At 35.7% G+C, this 19750-nt stretch overlaps 2 protein-coding genes across 2 annotated transcripts; both read right to left on the reverse strand.

The window, feature by feature from the left end:
* Positions 1 to 13582: 13582 nt before the first annotated feature.
* Positions 13583 to 14781, reverse strand: LOC116120491 (metacaspase-9). The gene is made up of 2 exons (XM_031406438.1): positions 14394 to 14781; positions 13583 to 14294 (listed from the first exon to the last, which is right to left on the reverse strand). Exons 1-2 carry the CDS (start codon positions 14746 to 14748, stop codon positions 13699 to 13701), a joined length of 951 nt encoding a protein of 316 aa, XP_031262298.1. The 5' UTR covers positions 14749 to 14781; the 3' UTR covers positions 13583 to 13698.
* Positions 14782 to 16047: 1266 nt separating this feature from the next.
* LOC116120490 lies at positions 16048 to 18343 on the reverse strand. The gene is made up of 3 exons (XM_031406437.1): positions 17888 to 18343; positions 17295 to 17419; positions 16048 to 16448 (listed from the first exon to the last, which is right to left on the reverse strand). The coding sequence occupies exons 1-3, from the start codon at positions 18231 to 18233 to the stop codon at positions 16242 to 16244; spliced, it is 678 nt and encodes a 225-aa protein (XP_031262297.1). The 5' UTR covers positions 18234 to 18343; the 3' UTR covers positions 16048 to 16241.
* Positions 18344 to 19750: the final 1407 nt, after the last annotated feature.

Consider the following 19750-nt stretch of genomic DNA (forward strand, 5'->3'; position numbering starts at 1 on the left):
AAGAATTCAATGAGTGAAAACGGCTAAGACTTCAGGCTCATCTATAACTTCTCTGCACCGGTCAATTTACTATGGTCAATGAGTTTATTTAATTAATGTGACAACGAGATTTCCTAGGTTAACCAATATTCTCTCTCAAGCAATATTAATTCTACTTCTATTTCACAACCTAAATATCTCTATATAGATTTAATGAAATAGACGAGCATTTAGCTTTGTGAAATCCTCTAGCTTTCAGCAAAAGTTGATCCTGCTTATGACTATTGCATGTATCAATTCATATATCTCTATATCCACTTAATCCATGGCCTATATTACTAGAGCACTCATGTGAGATCTCCTCTCGGTCTCAATCACACAAAACAATTCTATCAGAAATTGATTAAGTTCCTAATAGCATTAAGCACATAATATAAACTCATCATTAGAAAAATAATTCACTAACCAAAAAGTAAAAGATTGATCACAGATCCATAAATAGACTAACCCTAGTCTTAGCCTGGGAAAATTAGTTCATAATAAAAGAAACAAGAGTAGAATCTAAGAAATAAATCATATTGAAAAAGTAAAAACAAACTCTTTGATGAATTTTGTTCTTGATTCTCCTTTCTCTTTTGTTATACAATAATCTCCCTTCAAGAATAGGTAAAATTCGGCCCCCTAAAGAGTAATCTTAATCATCCTTAAATATCCAAAAGAGTTCTAAACGAAAAAGGAAAGAAAAAACTAATAAAAACCCTAAAAGTGCTCGACACAGCCTAGGCCGTGTCTAAATGTACGTCAACACAACCTAGGCCGTGGTGTTTCCTGTCCTCGTTATTTTATCTTCATTCCACCACCACGGTCGTGGTAAACCACCAAGGCAAGGCCATGGCTTTCAAACTTGTCAGCAAATCTCAATTTTTTCAAGCTTTGAGTTCCAATTTCATTCCAATGCTCCAATCTACTCAGTTAACGCCTGAAAAGTACAAAATTCTCCAAATCAATAGCTAACCATTCATATTTCAAACTTAACAAAAACTAACATAAAAACACATAAAACAAATGAGAAATTAACTAGAAGGCTATAAAAAACAAACCTAAAAATACTAAATTTATGCAACTTATCAATATGATATGCATTGAACTGGACCAAACACAATTTATAATTCTGTGTAACTACCATAATGGAAAACATAAACTTCACACCTTATCAACTTTGGCATATGTATCTTAATCCCGAGTGGGTAGTGTACCTTGGATTTGTAGACTACAGTCTTTGATTAGAGTGGAAGGTGAGATTCTGTTGTTTAACAGATTAGTATCTTGGCTGATTAGGATTGTAATTCTAGGGGTCCGAGAACAGTATTCCATAGGTATGAAATTCATGACTCCGAAAGGTTTAAAGGATACCATCTTGTGGGTTTTATAGGTCTTGAATGATGAGACTTTGCCAAACCTTTAATGAGTGTTCATTAAACATTTATCATTCAGTGGATATAAAACCAGACACAAGGAAATTATGTAACTGAAAGGGTATATCGGTATAGTGACCCTGTTCCAGTTATCAGTGTTCCATGAGGGTATATATGTAGTTGTCGTAAAATGGAAATGCCTTAATGAAATAACTTAATTGGATTAAATTGTTAAAGTTTTTGAAAAACAAAATGTTTTATTTAGGAGTGCGTTGTCCCAATAATGGAGTCAGACAACGTTAACACATTCGGTACCTTATGTTTATATGATAAAGTGGTACATAACTAATTACATTGAAGCCTGTTATTAAACATTTCCATATGGGTCCCCTAGGTAGCCCATAATAGTTATCCTAGACAATATGTGTGAATAATAAATTATTCTAATTTAATTTGAATTATTTAGAATAGTTTGAGAAATTTAATTAGACAAGTTACGGAATGTATTCAAATACATACATTAAATGTATTAAATGGTTTAATATATTTGTGGAGAAAGACTAACTTGATTGTCATGCTTAGTTCGAGGTAATAGTAGGCTAAAACATGATATAATTAGTGGAGGAATACTTGCATGAATGTGATGCGTTGTTACTACAACATGCAAAAATAGCAAGTGCACTAGTTGCACAAAGTAATAAAGTGATGAGTGAGTATCGTTCCCACGAGGATTGGTTGCTAAGCACTAAGTTTTCTATTGTTTTCAAGTTGGAGCAATCGAAATTGTTTGGATTAATGGGAGAAAATTAACCTTAAAACTAAAACAGAAAATTCTAAATATTCAAAACTAAATTATGAAAGCGAGATTAAAACAAGGTAATATCAATTTAAAACAACGGGTAGGGTTTTGATTTCATTCAGACTCTATGGATTAAACCTACAGATTATGCTATTTTCATATTCACATGCATTGATTGTAAATCGAATTCTCTAAATTGTAAACATACATTCTCAGGCTATGTTTTCCTACTTTTCCCTATTAAACTTTCGCACCCAACAAATTTTAAGATTAATAGTTCTAAGCTCATTAAGCACCTAGAATCCTAGATTGATTTCATTGATTCTTAAATCTATCTCTAGCATTTAATACTACAATGGTGATTACCCAAGAAGCTTAACATGACTCATTTCTCAATCTCATCATGTTCATCAATTAAAAACAATAAATCCAGAATAATCACACAATCTTTGCACTAGCATATGAAAATAATAAAAATCAATTGCTCAATCCATGAGAATTCGAACTACATCAAAACCCTAACCCAAAATGGGTTAGTTCATAGCTAAATCCATACAATAAGCAAGAAAAACAATAAACACAAAGTTCAACATAATAAAAATGAGAGAAAAGACGAGATCTCCCCTAATTGAAGAATCCACCGGAGTTAATCCCAAATCTTCTCACTTTTCAACACAAATTCGTCAAATCTAAAACTAAGAAGATGAAAAAGCTGCTCTAGACTAAGGAAAACACGACTCTCCTCTAAAATGGCAACGTTTTGCTTTTATACCTCACCCAAAAACCTAAAACTGAGCCTAAAATTGAAACTGTGCGTTTTACAAAAACTAGGATTTGCAGACTTCGCCGCTGCAAAGAAGAAATCTCGCCGCGGCAACGAAGTGAAATGGATTCTCGTGCGTGACTCATTTCGCCGCGGTGAAGAACAAACTTCGCCACGGCGAACCTCCATGAAGAATTCTAAAATTATAGAATTACCCTCCGCTTGCTTCTTTGCTTGAATCTTCGATCTTCAGTGCTCTCCCATGGGAACAAGCTTCATAGTGCTTCATTCTGCTTCAGAACTCTCCCAAATTCTGAGATCTGCTTACTTCTGAGTCTAGAAACTCCAATTCGCTCATTATTTGCTCAAAATGTCTATTTTAGCCCAAAACACGAAATGTAAAGAATTAAGTAACAATTCAGGCATAAAAGAACTAAGGAGTATCTAAAATCTGGCCTAAAAGCCTAAATAAAACAGTATAATCCTCTGATTATCAGAATGTCATGTAAAATTTTAGACTAAAATGATATTGTCCAATTCCACTAACTACGTAAAGGAGCTAAAACACTATTACATGCAATTGAAATGATTTTAGATCAAAAGCAGATCTAAAATTCTCTCCTCCAATAGCCGTACCTTCTTCCTTATTTTCCTTTTGTTCTTTCTATTAATTTTTTTGTTTTTTGAAACAAATTTGAAAAAGGTTCACTTATATGAGCTCGAAAAGTGTTCCGAAAGCGTCAACACCCAATCGTTACATCCAAGAAGTTTAGGAAATACCTTAGGAATGTCCATTGGTGTAGAAACTTCAACTTGTTTTAATAGATCTTGGGTTATAGGTTTGAGTTGGTCGACTATTGCATGTTGGATGTTTTCTGGCGACACCTTGTTTTCGACCCCACATGAACCAGTTTTCACTATAATGAATTTTGATGCTGTAGCAAATGGTGAGAATGATGACACCAAGGTTAGAAAAATTAAATAATAACTCCATTTTTTTTCTAGCTTGACTACTTATTATTAACTCCATTTTTTTTCCTAGCTTGACTAATTATTATGAAATCTCAAAATATTTTTATATATGTAATATTAATTATTATATTTTAACTAATGTTTTAAACCCGAATGGGGCATTGATCTGATCAAGGGCCCTAGTCCCGGGTTGACCGATTTAATCGATTCGACAGAGAGCCTTGTTGTTATTTTGATGTTGTTGATGCGTTGTAACTACAACATGCATACATAGCAAGTGCACTAGTCGCACAAAGTAATAAAGTGATGAGTGAGTATTGTTCCCACGAGGATAGTGTTACTAAGTACCGATTTCCCTAGTTTAAGTCCTAATTAAAGCAACAATAAATTGGATTGATGAAAAATTAACAACTAAAAACAAATTAACAAAATATAAATGAATGATAATGAAATTAAAACAAAACCCAAAAACTTAACTACTTAAAAAATGCTAAAAAAAATGCTAGGGTGTTGATTTCACCTAGATACGCTAACCCAAATTATAGAATCTATTACCCAGGTTTTAATTCCTTGATTGAAAATCGAATTCCCTAAATTGTAAAACATACCTTCTCAGGCTACATTTCCCTACTTATCCCTATTAAGCTTCCGCATCCAACAAAATGAAGATTAATAGTTCAAAGTCTTTAAAGTTTTATGGAATTCTATCTAGATTTCATAGATCGCTAAACCTATTTCTAGCGTTTGCTAATCTACGGTATTTATCCCAAGAGGCACAATCACAAATCACTTCTCAGTCTCATTATGAACAACATACATTTGAATGGTGATCAAACATCCAAAAGTCATTAAGCAAAGAGATAAACACTCAATCATGAAATTAAAACTCAAAGTAAATCAATTCATATAAATTTGAATAATTGTATCAAGGTTACATTAAACCCTAGCTAAACAACTCAGTTCATACTAAAAAACGAATTAAAATAACAAAAACAAACTGAATCAAGATTAATCATTGAAAAACAAGCAAAAGATGGAGAAATCTTCTCTCATTTGAAGCCCAAATCTTCAATAATCTTCTCCCTCCATGAGCTGCCTCCCAAATGACGAACCAAGACCCTTTTTCTTTCCCTTTTGCTCTAATTTATACCTCTTTCACTTAAGGACCAAGCCCTAGCAAGCCAAAACGCGTCGTTTTATTTTTACATCTGATGCAGGTTTCGCCGTGGCGAAGATTTTTCCTCGCCACGGCGAATATTTTCGGGCCAAATTTTAGCATGATAGATTCTGAATCTGAAGAAGTGTTAAACATATTAATTGTAGCACTTTAAATAATTTTTCTACTAGTTCAAGAATCAGCACAATCCAAGGTCTACAGCTCAAGTTATGGAAAAAATACTGAAGTACGTCCAAAGACGTTTTTCTTCAGTTCCCAGCGTATTGTTCACGACTTCAAGCTAAGTTTTCGCCCTTGTCCAGTCAGAATTAGGAAAAACCCAAAACATGAAAGTTATAGCTTTTCTCCTTAGCTTTTCAAAGCTTTTAAATTCAGGTCATTCCGAGTTTTCAAGCTCAAGTTAGACAATTTACGCTCAAAACTGTCATTTATGCTAAAAATCATCGTTTAGGCCTGCAAAGACAAATTAATAGAATTAGGTAGCAATTATGGCCCAAATTGTATGAAAAGTATCATAAATCCTATCAAAATTCAATGCAAAATCATAGTGTAAAATATTATTATCAAATACCCCAAAATCTCATTGGCGTCAAGCTATGGCTTATGAACTTAATGCTCTTGCTCATAATCATACATGAGATTTAATGTCTCACCCTGCTCATCGGAAACCTATTGGTTATAAATGGGTGTACAAAATCAAATACTGTGCTGATAACTCCATTGAACGCTAGAAAACCCACCTAGTCACTAAGGGCTTTGCTCAAAGTGAAGGTTTGATTATCAAGAGACATTTTCTCCTGTTGCCAAGCATGTCACAATACGAGCTTTCCTTTTTGTTGCATTTGTTCGAAGGTGGTCCTTGCACCAAATGGATGTCCACAATGCATTTCTCCATGGTGACCTTCATGAGGAGATCTATATGGACCTTCCTCCAAGACTTCACAGATAAGGGGAGAACACAATGCGTCATCTTGAAAAATCACTTTATGGCTTAAAACAAGCGTCTCGTCAATGGAATGCAAAGTTCACAGAGACACTCACAAGCATAGGTTTTACTTAGTCCAAGCACAATTATGCACTCTACTCTTGGCATAGAGATAAACCCTTCATTACTCTTATAATTTATGTCGACAACATCCTAATCACAAGAAATTATGAGATGATTATCAGAACTTTAAAAGAGCATCTCAACAGGCATTTTCGTATCAAAGATTTAGAAGAGCCAAAATATATCTTGGGAATTGAATTTGCAAGATCTCTAGCTGGTATATCTCTTTGTTAACGTAAATATGTCTTAGAGCTCATATTAGATTCTAGGTTATCAACATGCAAACCAAGTGTTATTCTTACGGAACAAAACATCAAGCTCACCACTTAGGAATTTGATAATTGGACATCATCTTCAAAGATCAATCCACCATTGAAGGATCTTTCACATTATCAAAGATTTGTGGGTCATCTTATCTATCTTACATTGATACGATCAAATATCAGTTATGCAATGCACATTCTCGGTCAGTTCATGCATGGCTGAAAACAATCTCATATGGATGCAGCAATGAAGGTGCTCAAATACTTGAAGGGATGTCCTGGCCTAAGACTTCTCTTACCTCGGGATGGGAATTTGGACATCACAACTTATTGCAATTCGGATTGGGGCACATGTCCAATTACGAGGAAATCACTCACTGGTTTTTGTATAAAGGTTGGAGGATCACTCATCTCCTGAAAAACAAATAATTAGTCAATAGTACCCCTTTCATCAGCAGAGACTGAGTATAGAGCCATGGCAAAAACTACATGTCAGATCACCTGGATTCTTAGGCTTCTAAGGGATCTAGTGGTGCCAATAAGAAAACTTGTTTACTTATACTGTGATAACATGGCCGCAAAAGACATTGCAACAAATTAGGTATTTCATGAAAAAAAAAGCACATAGAAATTGATTGCCACTTCGTTAGAAAAAAATTAAGGAAATGAGTAATTAAGACCATGCGCATTCGAACATTGGAACAGCCAGTAGATATTTTCACAAAATTGTTATCCAGCAAACAACATTCATATCTACTTCACAAGTTTGGAGTTTATGACATATACAAACCACTAACTTGAGGGGGAATGATGAAGATTGTTTTGGAATGTTGATATTACATTTAAGTATCAAATATTTTGTTTCCGTTCGTTCCTTGATTTTGTGTGTGATTACAACATTATGACAAGATTGTATTTCCATTCATTTTTTTTTTTTTAATTTAACCTTGCACAAGCATACAATATACAATATAATACATAATACATTTTTGCTCATTCTCCCACTTCTTAGGCATACTATGGCAGCCTCTGTTTTTTCTCTTGCCTCTCTTGCCCATTCAAACTCTGGGAGAGGCGGCTTAGTTTTTTGCTTCATTTAATGAAGCTTATCATGAAATTAGCTATAGAGCTCTTTGTTTAGGCGACGGGAAGATTAATGGCTAAGGAATTCAATATAAACATCTTATTTTGTAGAGAGTTTTCATTTAAGAAAGGGAAGATTTGTTTCCCTTTGAGAGTTTTCTCCTTCCTTTGTTATGAGAGAAAGTTATTTCTCCAAATTCAAGAGAGAGTTTTATTATTCCCCCTTTGTATTTAGAGAGAGGTTGTAAAATTATTCTATAGTGAAAATATGTTGTACTTAGAGTCTAAACACACACCTAAATCTACCAAATCACACAGATCAATCAAGAACACAAAGACACCAATTTATCGTGGTTCACTTGTCCAAGATTGAACAAGCTACGTCATTGTTGAGCTCCAGAACACCGAGGCCCACTGCACTAGAGTTATCAAATGTGTTTATAGAGTACAACAATCGTTCATCAAGAATTGCTCACTCACTAGCTAACTAATCACTTAACCCTTTATAATAATCTTTGATCCTAAAGAAAGATTACCCCCCTCCTCTAATCCTTGAAGGAATCACAACCCTTAATCAACAATCTTACTGATTGTACAGAGATTACACAGTTTGAGTACTACCAAGAACCTTAGCAGAGTGAAAGATTAAAGATGAAGAGAAGAGAAATATTGCAATATTGAACATGAACTTTTTGGGCACTTTTATAGTGTTGACTTTAAGGTGATTTGTAGCCGTTAGATGCCTCTTGAATTGATGATCAGGATTTAAAGAGAGGAGTCCAAAACGACAATGATTTTTTTTCCTTTAGACGACGTCGTTGTGGGCTTCAACAATTAACAATCTCCACCTTGAAGCCTACAACTTCCCTTTAGTAGCTTCTTAGTAGTACAACAGGCTTCTCAAGTGTTCTTTCTTAGCTCAAATACATCACCTTATGTGTAGCAAGTCCAAGCTATGCTTGAACTTTGCGGTAGTCACCACTTTGGTCCCCATATTTGTTGGATTTTCTTCAGTTGGTATCTTCATTAGGTTGAGTTGGCCATTTGAGATGAGATCTCTCACGAAGTGAAACCTTACATCCACGTGCTTGGTTCTCTCATGGTATACGGGGTTTTTGCTTAGATGGATGACACTTTGATTGTTTGAGTATATAGTCACAAGTCCATCTAGTAGGTTGGCTTTTTTCAAGATTCCTTGAATGCTTCAGTCATGGCCATGTATTTAGCCTCTATTGTGGACAGTGCAACTAAGGGTTGTAATTGTGACTTCCAGCTTACATAGTTACCCCAAGAGTGAAACAGTAGGCTATTGTAGACTTTCTTGTGTCTCTATCACTTGCAAAGTCAGAATCTACATACCCAACCTGATCAAGTGAGGTGTTTCTTTTACAAAAGTCTAAACCAACATGTACAGTGTTGTTAATGTACCTTAGCATCCATTTTAAAGCAATCCAATGTTCCATTCTAGAATTGGACATAAATATACTTAGCAGTGATATGGCAAATGAAAAATCAAGCCTAGTGCTAATCATGGCATACATCACTGATCCTATGGCATTAGAGTAAATGATGTTTTCCATTTTAAACACTTCAATTTCAGTTTTGGGACACTGCAGCCTGCTAAGAATAGAGTGACTTGCTAAGGGCATTATGACTAATTTAGAACCAGCCATCCCAAATCTGGAGGACAGTTTCTTTAAATAAGGCAATTGGTGAAGTTTCAACTTATTAAGCCTTCTATTTCTATCAATCACCATCCCTAATATTTTCTTTGCACAGCCTAAATCCTTCATTTCAAATTCAATATTTAATTTTGCTTTTAAGTCATGTATACGAGCCTTAGATTTACTTATTAATAACATATCATCCACATATAACAGCAAGTATATAGGCATGTTATTAATGCAAGCAAAATAGAAACAATTGTCATATTTGCTCCTAGTGAAACCAACTCCTACTATGAATAAATCAAAATGTTTATACCATTGCCTAGGGGATTGTTTAAGTCCATAAAAAGACTTATGCAATAAACACACATGTTCAGGTAAACTTTTATCCTTAAAACCAGTAGGCTAACTTATAAAAATTTATTCTTCCAACTCACCATGCAAAAAGGCAGTCTTGACATCTAATTGCTCTAATTCTAAGTCATGGTAAGCTACAATTGACAACATTATCCTAATGGTTTTGAATTTAACTATAAGTGAGAAGATTTCATTAAAATCAATACCCGCCCTTTGTGTGAAGCCCTTTGCCACGAGCTTGGCTTTGTATCTTGGAGGATTTGACATGCTGATGCCTTCATTTAGCTTAAAGAGCCATTTGCACTCCACTAGCTTCTGGTCTTTTGGCTTTAGGACCAGGGACCAGGTCTTGTTTAGCTTTAGGGACTCTATTTCTTCCTTCATGGCAACATGCCACTTCTTGCTATCCTTGGAGTTTATTGCCTCTTCATAAGAGTCAGGCTTAGACCTCTGAATGTCTACACTAGCATCTAATGTTATGTAGATCCAGTCTACATAGCTGAATCTGGTTGGAGGTCTAATCTTCCTCCTAACTCTATCCCTTGCTAGCTTGTCTTGGTCTAGGTTTCCATGTTGGGCCTCCTCCCTATTTTCTATCACCTCTCTTTCATTATTTTGGTCCTGGTCAGGAGGCAGTAGTTCAACTATTGGTTCTATGTCCTCGGTTGGGACAACCAGCTTAGTATGGCTTGCTGGCTCCACCTCAATCTGAGTGGTCTCAACTAGATCAAAATTCAGGGAATTATTGCTAGAGATACTTGCATTTATGTTAGTAATCCTGCAAGGGAACTCATTCTCATTAAAAATCACATCTTTGCTAATTATAATTCTAACCCCTTGAACATCTTTTTCCCAAAGTCTATACCCTTTTGTCCCTTCTTGGTATCCTAGAAATACACACCTAAGGGATCTAGGTTCCAGTTTCCCACCACTAGTGTGAGCATATGCAGCACACCCAAAGACCGCAAGTGGCTCAGAGTTGGTCTTCTCCTAGACCATCTCTTTTCAGGGCAGTCAAATTCTATTGAGCTAGACCAAGTAGGCTACTGTTGTTAGGGCTTTCCCTAAAAAAGTTTTAGGTAGGCTAGTAGTGAATAAAATACATCTCACATTGTCTAGAAATGCCTTATTCATCCTCTCAGCAACTTTATTTTGTTGAGGGGTTCCCTTAACAATCATATGCCTTAAAATCCCTTGACTACTATAGTAAGAGTCAAATTCAAAGTTACAAAACTCGAACCCATTATCTGTCCTAAGGGCCTTAACCCTCCTATCTACTTGGTTTTCTACCAGGGTTTTCCAAATCTTTAAATTTGGTTAAGGCCTCACCCTTAGTTTTGAGAAGGTACACCCATACCTTCCTACTATAGTCATCCATAATAGATAGGAAGTAATTGTTCCCACCATGTGATTTGACTTTTTTGGGTCCCCATAGGTCAGCATGCATATAATCCAAGCAATTTGCAGCTAGGTGAGTCCTTTTTGGGAAATTCATTCTGTGTTGTTTGCCCAGGACACAGGTTTCACAAAAGATTAGGTAAAAAATAGACTCATTTCCACAATACCCCTGCTATTTAAGTACAACCATACCTTTTTGGCCCATATGGCCCATTCTCAAGTGCCATTTCTCTACAACAAACATGTTAGTAGATAAAAGAGCAGATTAAAAACATCAGAATACTATTGCCCACACAATATTTATAAAAAATATTTTTTAATCCCTTTAAGCAGTAATTTACCATTCTTATATACTACTATGCATCCATTTTTGTGCATTGTAACTACAGCTAGCTTTATCAAGAGTTCCTAGAGAAATCAGGTTTCTTTTAAGTTCCGATATATATCTTACTTTAGTTAGCAATATTACCTTGCCATTATCAAGTCTTATAGTGATATTACCTATGCCTTGAACCCTACAAGCGTGGTTATTGCCTATGAATACAATTTCTTGTTCATCAATTTTAAGATTTTGAAACCAATCTTTGTTAAGGCTCATGTGGAAAGAACATCCTGAATCTAACACCCATTTCTTGAAACTAGCAGAGTTAGAGATTGTAAGGGCTTCAGAAATTTCAATATTATTACTAGTGCAAGCTAGGTTACTCTCAATGCTAGCCTGTTTCTGTTTCTTTACTTGCTCATAGCAGTTCTTTTTTAGGTGACCAGGTTTGTTACAATGGAAGCACTTCCTAGTTTCTCGCTTAGGTCTGCCATTTCCCTTTCCCTTCTTTTATTGAGAACCTTTTCCACCCTCCTTACTAAACTGACTTGAATGTGTCATGCCCTTAACAAACAAATTGTTTCCATTAAGTTTTTGGATCTTTAGTTCAAGCTCCCTGGATTTCATTCCAACCACTATCAAGTCAACACTAGGGGCTATCCCACTGTACTGTAAGACATTCTTTGCTACTAGGTAATCCTCAAGCAATGAATTTAACAAGATCATGGCTAAGCTATAGTCTCCTAGTTCCTGGTCAGTCCATTTTAGTATCAGTGACATCTTTAGAAACTCATCTAAGTTTTCATCTAGTGACTTAGTGAGGTCCATTTTATATGAAAACAATGCACCTTTTAAAAAAGCAAGATTAGGAGTAGATTGCAGGGCATATAAGGTTTTAAGTTTACCTTAGAGTGCGATTGGAGTTTCCAGGCCATCTACCTTTCGTAGCACATTGTCAAACAGATTCATGATGATGAGATTGTAAGCTTTCTCATCTACTTCTGATTTCTTCTTTAGTTTTTCCTCTGACCATTTGCTAGCATTCTTCTCCAATGTAATGCCCACTTTGTTGTTTGACAAGAGGGCGTTCATCTTCTTTTTCCAACTGTTGAAGTCTATCTTCCCATCATATTGGGAGATCTCCATTCACGTCGTACTCATGGTGTTGAGTTCAGTAGCAAACTTAAGAAATCAAGATTGATTTTTGACTTGACCTTTAGAGATTGAAATTGATCTTTGATTTCCAAGATTTAGTTACAGACTCAACGATTTAGAGACCCTAGAACTCTAGAAACTGTAAAAAAAAAAAACCCTCAAAATTTTGACAAACCCTAAAACTCACGAAGTCACTAAATCACGAATGATCTTTGGAATAGATTCAAGCTTTGATACCACTGTTATACTTAGAGTCTAAACACACACCTAAATCTACCAAATCACACAGATCAATCAAGAACACAAAGACACCAATTTACCGTGGTTCACTTGTTCAAGATTGAATAAGTTACGTCCATATTGAGCTTCAGAACACTAAGGCCCACTGCACTAGAGTTATCAAATGTGTTTATAGAGTACAACAATCATTCATCAAGAATTGCTTAGTCACTAGCTAATTAATCACTCAACCCTTTACAATAATCTTTGATCTTAGAGAAAGATAACCCAGCTCCTCTAATCCTTGAAGGAATCACAATCCTCAATCAACAATCTCACTGATTGTACAAAGATTACACATTTTGAGTACTACCGAGAACCCTAGTTGAGTGAAAGATTAAAGACGAAGAGAAGAGAAATATTGCAATATTGAACATGAACTTTTTGCGCACTTTTATAGTGTTGACTTCAAGGTGATTTGCAGCTGTTAGATGCCTTTTGAATTGATGATTAGGATTTAAAGAGAGGGGTCCAAAACGGCAGTGCTTTATTTTTCCTTTAGACAGCGTCGTTGTGGGCTTCAACGATTAACAAAATCCTTCTTCACCTACATGTGGTTTTTCTTTCAATTTGTTTAAGAGTTTTCCATGTAAATTGATTTTGTCTCAATTTTTATTCTATAGTGAAAATCCTTCTTCACTTACTCGCGGTTTTTCTTTCAATTTGTTTGAGAGTTTTCTATGTAAATTGTTTGTGTCTCAATTTTATTTTGTTGGGTGATATTGCTTCCACCCAATTTCGATTTTCTAACAAAATCAGACGAGCTAGAGAACAGGTCTTCTTATTCATGGCTTGCTCCAAAACTACTAATATTATCCCATCCTAGAATTGGAAGATTTTAACACATTGGGAATGGAAGTTAACACTGAAAAGGAAACAAACTGCGCCATTGAACTGAACATCACAACAATTATTTTTATTATTAAAGTAAATAAGAGAGCAACTTCATTTATTCTATTCGGAGATTTCTTAGAGAAGAAAACACACCACTTGAGAACATCTCATAAACACACAAGCAGACCTAACTTTCAGTTTCAGGCTGCAACAAGAAACAAGCATCAGCATTCTCATCACTGCAATACAAACAAGGATGTTGCTCAACGTGCTGTTCTTGTAAAATCTTCCTGGCCATCATCACAACCTCTCTATTGCTCAAAGGATCAGAATGCTCCTTCAAAACTATCTGAACAGCATTGCTAAACGCTCCATAAGCCTTTCCACCACCCTCTATGGGGCTCATGTCTGCAGAAGTTTCATTAGATTGACACCCACTTAGCAGAATCCCTTCATCAGGCTTCAAAAATTCAAACAACTCGGATTCTTGATGAGGCGCTAACCTAAACCGAATGCTCGCATCAGCTCCGAAGTATTCCAGCAAGTGAGTGCCAATATCAGATGTGTTTATTGACGTTAGCGATGAGAGATGTTCAAGTATGGATTGGAAAGGGATGGTCTTTGGTTTGGAGGAACAAAGTTTTTGACTCTCCTGAATGATTGAAGAAGGTCCAATTTGTTCTTTTTCCTTGTCAATAAGCCCACCGCTGTGGCATGAATCTGAAAGGATTGTGAAGCTCGTACCCTTTGGCAGACGGTTAACAATTTGCCGGAAGTCCACATCTGAGTTATGGAGTCAGAAATCCATTATTAAATTGATATATAATAACAAACACCACACTCGGGAAAAAGGAAAAAAAAAATCTCATTTACAATACGTACCAGTGATGAGATTGAAGTCACAAGGGACAATGGCTTCATCCTGCCTAAAGGGTCGACCGGGTTGCCGAGAAGGAATCCTTGTGCCATGTCCACTATAATGGAAGAACAAGACATCTCCATCTTCAGCCTTGCTCACCATTTTATCAAGTGCACCTTTAATGTTTGCACCTGTAGGCATCACCGACGACCCCGGTGCATCGGTGAGGAGCTCAATCTGGTTGGGATCGAACCTGAATCGATTCACAAGAACTTCTCTCATTTCTAACACATCATTTATGCATCCATGCAGCTCATTTCTGGTGTTGGGGTAATTGCATCCAACTAAAAGAGCAAGTTTCTTGTTTCCCTTCTCCATTTTGCAATATTACTGAATAGAAAGTGACTCTGTATTGTGATTAGGGAGTGATGACTCTTTTGTTGTGATTTGGAGTGGTTTTATAGTGTGTAAAATTAGTTTATTCTGATCACTTGGAAGTTGGTTCAAGTAAACTCGAGGAGGATTACGTTAATTTGCTTTCAAGTGTCGGAAGGGATGGAAGGAAATTTGCTACGAACGGAAATGTGCTTGTATTGTACACAAGGGAAGCAATACAATAATGCATAAATTCACAATTTAGAAGTTAGCAAATTAATTAAACGATGAATACCATCTGACGCGGAAAAGCATTAGGTAAAAAGAAATGCTAACACATTTTTTTGACAAATAAATTAAGAATAATGCTACATGTACAAACAAGTCTTACAAAGATTTGTGTACAAACTGATATGACACAAAATAAATTAAAGAGTGAATATGATGAGTTTACTTTTTATATTCATTTATTCATTCATTTTAAGCTACATCAGGTTTGTACATTTAATATTATTGATAAATTAATAATATGAACTGAAACAATTAATGACATATTGTTAAGAAAGATGATTTACTTATACTAATCTCTAATCTCTAAAACTTAAAAGCACAATAGTAAAAAAATTTCTACTACTAATTTGGGGAAACTGTCCCTGTCACTGATTCTGTATAAATCAGTGGCCACGATTATTCCAGAACAGATTCAAGATTTAGAAACTGATAAATAAGAACGAACTTGATCGACTCTTTTGAGTGTGGTTCTCAATATTCTCAGACTACCTATTAATCTTCCATATTTGAATTCAAAATTGGATAATTTAGTAATGTGTTTCGTACTGTTTTCTGTTTCCTAATTCAAGAAGACAGAAATGCGCTTCCCATAGAATAACTTCTGCAGGAAGCATATTTTGGTATGGATGTCGGTCAAGTTTACGATTAACCCAAGTCCAAAGGCTATCACAGGCCCGTTATATTACTAAACTGTTGACATTGCCAATCCCCTAATGCCGTTTGTTTGTGAATTACACGCAAAATATTACCCACAACCACAAGCATATACCATTGTGACATTTATCCTCGCAAGCCACCATTCGAAGATACCAAATTCTGAAATTCTAAATCTTTTGTATCTTCAACAATCCACTACACCCTTTTGTTATACACCTAATTATTCAATCCCAAATCAACTTCTCAAATAAATAAATAAATAAAAATGGTGCAGTTAATAAAACATGCACACATGAAACAGATAAAGATTCACCATCAAATGGATCAAGTCATACACACGTAGGAAGCACAAGAGATAGTTACTTGGCGGCTCTCAAAGTAAAAGAATGGTTCCTGTAAATTAAAAGCCATAAAAATGGCAATTCTAGTTTATGTACAAATATGCTGTAGGTACTAACCTCATTATACCATCTTAATCTCGCAAGACCCTAGTATTATAGTTAAATACTGAAAAAACTAGCTCACATATGCGAGAAATAAAGTAACAATTAGAGATCTTTCCAAACATTATAATCAGAAGTTGAATTATTATTGTTTATCACGCCATCTTGGCACCCTATAAAGAATGTACTAAGAACGGGATCGACATTTACTAAAGCATGGGCTGTTCCACTTGGGCTAGCCGCAACAGCAACCTCGTCTGCACCAACTATCACCTCAGCATAACCTTTATCATCCATCTGGTTATTCTCCAGCTGCAGAAACATGAGAAGGGAAAAAAAATGAAAGTGACCAGAAATGCTATAGTACTTTTTACACATATATCCAAATTCACACCCTTCTACACTAATTTCATAGAAAGCACTGTCTTATCTTTTGTTTACTATAGAGGGCAATGTAAAAAAGCAAAAAGCCAGCAGCTCCAAGCCAGTCACAGTGTCATGTATTTGCAATTTTAGATCAAGTTGGTCTAAATAAAACCAATAAACTCGGAAGACAAGCAGCACACTGATAGAGGCATAAGGACAGATTACAAACCGAGTAAAATGGGTAAAACTACTGCAAAAGTTGAAGTTCTTTTTGCAAATGTAGTTTTTTTCTTTATCTCTTCTTTAAGAAAATAAAACACTAATTCTGCAGTAGTATATTAAAACAGTAACACATTTAGCCATCCATATGCTTATCCTCACACATTGGGAAAAATAACTGGAAACAACTTTCAACAGATATTATTTAGAATGTTTGTCGACATTAACATCTACATAGTACGAAAGCCATAAAGTAGGTCAAGGTCACCATAAAGTAGACTTCCAATCGGCCAGTGATAAAAATCAGCAATAATTCCAGATTCCTCCAAACCAAAATCAATTTAACTGAAACAGGTGGATCATAAACCATAAAGAAGTTTAACACCATACAATGTTCACCAGTTATATTAATCTTCAAAGATAATTACCCACTATACACTGCATAATTCAATATAAAATCATTAACACAAATAGGATCTCCTTTAACATAATTAAAGAGTGAACTAGTTAAAGAGTAATTCAAAATGAACCAAATTCCTATGTGTTTGATATCCTACAGAAGAGAAAGCATACCCTGAATTTTGTTTTAGCTCCCCAAATAATGAATGTCTCATTCACAGAATAATGTCTGTGATTTCCCCTCATAGCACCTGGACGAATCTCACCGAGATGTTGAGAAACACAATTAACTGCTCCACCTAGAAGTGAAATAAGATTTTATTTTAGAAATTGCAAGAGTCACCAGCACATTTACAGAAAAGCCAAACTTCACAAAACTGGCTTGAATACAATTACATCCCAAAAAAGGATAGACCAAATTCCCTAAGGCTGCATTGGATTTGCGGTGCAGATCCAATTCAAACCAAGTCTAAGAACTTCCATTTACTCATAACATTATAAGCAACCGGAAAAAAAGAATACCCCATAAATTGTAGTTAATTTGTTCATACTATGATATAGGAAAACTTCAGACACCATACGAACAATGTATCAAAATTCATATAAAGTTACCAATTTGACACATAAATCTAAAAGAATAAAGCTACAAATTTGAGGTTCTATAATACTAAATCATAAAGCTTCAACATTTACGCAAAAGTTAATACAAAAGCTTAAAATAATTCCAATAAGTAATAAAATGTACAAATGCATATAAATAAACATACCTTTAACACCAGAGTCAAGGGCAAGAGACACGGGGTTAAACAGCCAGCCACGCTTGTCTTTGGAAATCGGAGAAGGGAAATGAGAATTAAACCTGACCAAATTAGCCTTCACATCATCATCCTCTATGGAGCTCCAATTCTTCTGGGATTTGGAAAAGTCAGAGTGTTGCAATCTAAGAGAAATCCATGTGATGAAAACAAAGATTGAGAGAAGAAGAGGGAAAGCCTGAGGTCTCTTCAAAAAGGTAATGAGAAAGGAAAGACGAGACAAGTTATGAACGTTGAAAGAATTAGAATCAGAGTTTTGGGTGTTTGATGAAAGTGAATTCCTTCTAGGGTTTGCCATTTTTCAATCCAAACTCTTACTCTAAATCTAACTCCTGTTCTTACTGTCTCTTCTATATCTTTGTCTCCGTCTCTTGCTGTACTTCTGTTTGGTTTTTCCTGTTTGGGGAATGACCTTTTACACCTCCTAAGCTGAGTTTTTTAGCCCCTAAAGTTCGGCAAGAGGATATACTCAGGGGGCGTTTGGTTCAAGAATGTTAGATTATTTGGAATGTTAGATTACTGGAAAGATAGATTACTTTAAAAGATTACTGGGAATCTTTAAGAAAATGTGTTTGGTTAGTTGGTGGGTATGTTATATTAATATGGTTGGTTATGGGGAATAAATTGGTGGGTATGTTATTTAAATTATTAAATTGTCCCCTTTACAAATATTAATATAATATTATTTTTATTATTAATTTTTGATTAATTTCTTTTAACCCCCAATATTTCAGATTTAGTTAAAACACCCCTGCTTATATAAAACTTTAATTTATTACGAAATCACCCTTGGCTCCTGCCGCCGCCCGCCGCTACCGCGAACCACAGCCGGATGTCCCCGAAAGTCCCCGTGAGTACGGCACCGTGACCAAGAGGCTCTGCTATGGCCTTTTTTGGCCATATTGATGGCCGAAAACGGCCATATCGGGCCAGATCGAGGGATCTGGCCGTTAACAGCCAGATCCCTAGCCATTATCGGCCAGGTCTGGACCAGATCTGGCCGTTAACGGCCAGATCTGGTCCAGACCTGGCCCGATATGGCCGTTTTCGGCCATCAATATGGCCGGAAACGGCCATATCGAAGCCTCCCAAAGAATTTCCTTCTTTTTTAGGGACTTCGGCGATTTTTCGGCGGTGGTCCGTGGTGGTTGGCCCGCTGTCGGCGGTGGTGGGTGGGTGGCTGTGGTGGTGGCGGCTTGGTGGCTGTGGTGGTCTGTAAATTATTTTAAATATAAGGGCATTATTGTCCAAAATTTTAATTAAATAAGGGTAAAATTGAAATAGGATATTAATGTAAATTTGTTTTAAAGTAAGGGTATTATTGTCCAAAATTTTTATTAATAAGGGATAAAATTGTAACAAAAAAAGATAACCCTNTTGATAGTAGTTCTACTTAATCGACTTCCAAATTAAAGAGTATGGATATTGTTTTTATAAATTACACGACCTCAAACATTCCACCTACTCTATCGTCAATTTCTGTTAAGCTACTAGAGAAGAATTATACATTCCGGCGTTCATAAATTTTACCTGCCCTAACTTCACATGGACTGGAAGGCTTCATTACTGGAGAAAAAATCAGTCCTCCAATGTTCATGGTTGAAAAAGATGAGAATACATAAATGTCAGTCAAGAAGGTAAATCCTAGCTACTTCAACTGGAAGAAAAATGATCAATTCCTGGTTAGCTGGCTTCCATCTACCATTTCAAAATCCAGGTTTCGACATGTTGCTAAATGTAATACTTCTTATGAAACTGGAACTTGTTAGAATTGCATTTCCAGTCTGTGTCTAAAGCCAAAACTCTTCATCTAAG

The sequence above is a fragment of the Pistacia vera genome, unplaced genomic scaffold, assembly GCF_008641045.1.
Source record: "Pistacia vera cultivar Batoury unplaced genomic scaffold, PisVer_v2 Contig938, whole genome shotgun sequence".
Classification (NCBI taxonomy): Eukaryota; Viridiplantae; Streptophyta; class Magnoliopsida; order Sapindales; family Anacardiaceae; genus Pistacia; species Pistacia vera.

Bases quoted from the DNA above. Each gene is read 5' to 3' on its own strand.
- LOC116120491 (XM_031406438.1), bottom strand. From the start codon at position 14,748: ATGGAGAAGGGAAACAAGAAACTTGCTCTTTTAGTTGGATGCAATTAC. The intron at 14,295-14,393 runs GTACGTATTGTA...TCCATAACTCAG, and splicing joins TGACTTCAATCTCATCACTG to ATGTGGACTTCCGGCAAATT.
- LOC116120490 (XM_031406437.1), bottom strand. From the start codon at position 18,233: ATGGCAAACCCTAGAAGGAATTCACTTTCATCAAACACCCAAAACTCT. The intron at 17,420-17,887 runs GTATGTTTATTT...TTTCACTTCTAG, and splicing joins CCTTGACTCTGGTGTTAAAG to GTGGAGCAGTTAATTGTGTT. The intron at 16,449-17,294 runs GTATGCTTTCTC...ATGTTTCTGCAG, and splicing joins GAGCTAAAACAAAATTCAGG to CTGGAGAATAACCAGATGGA.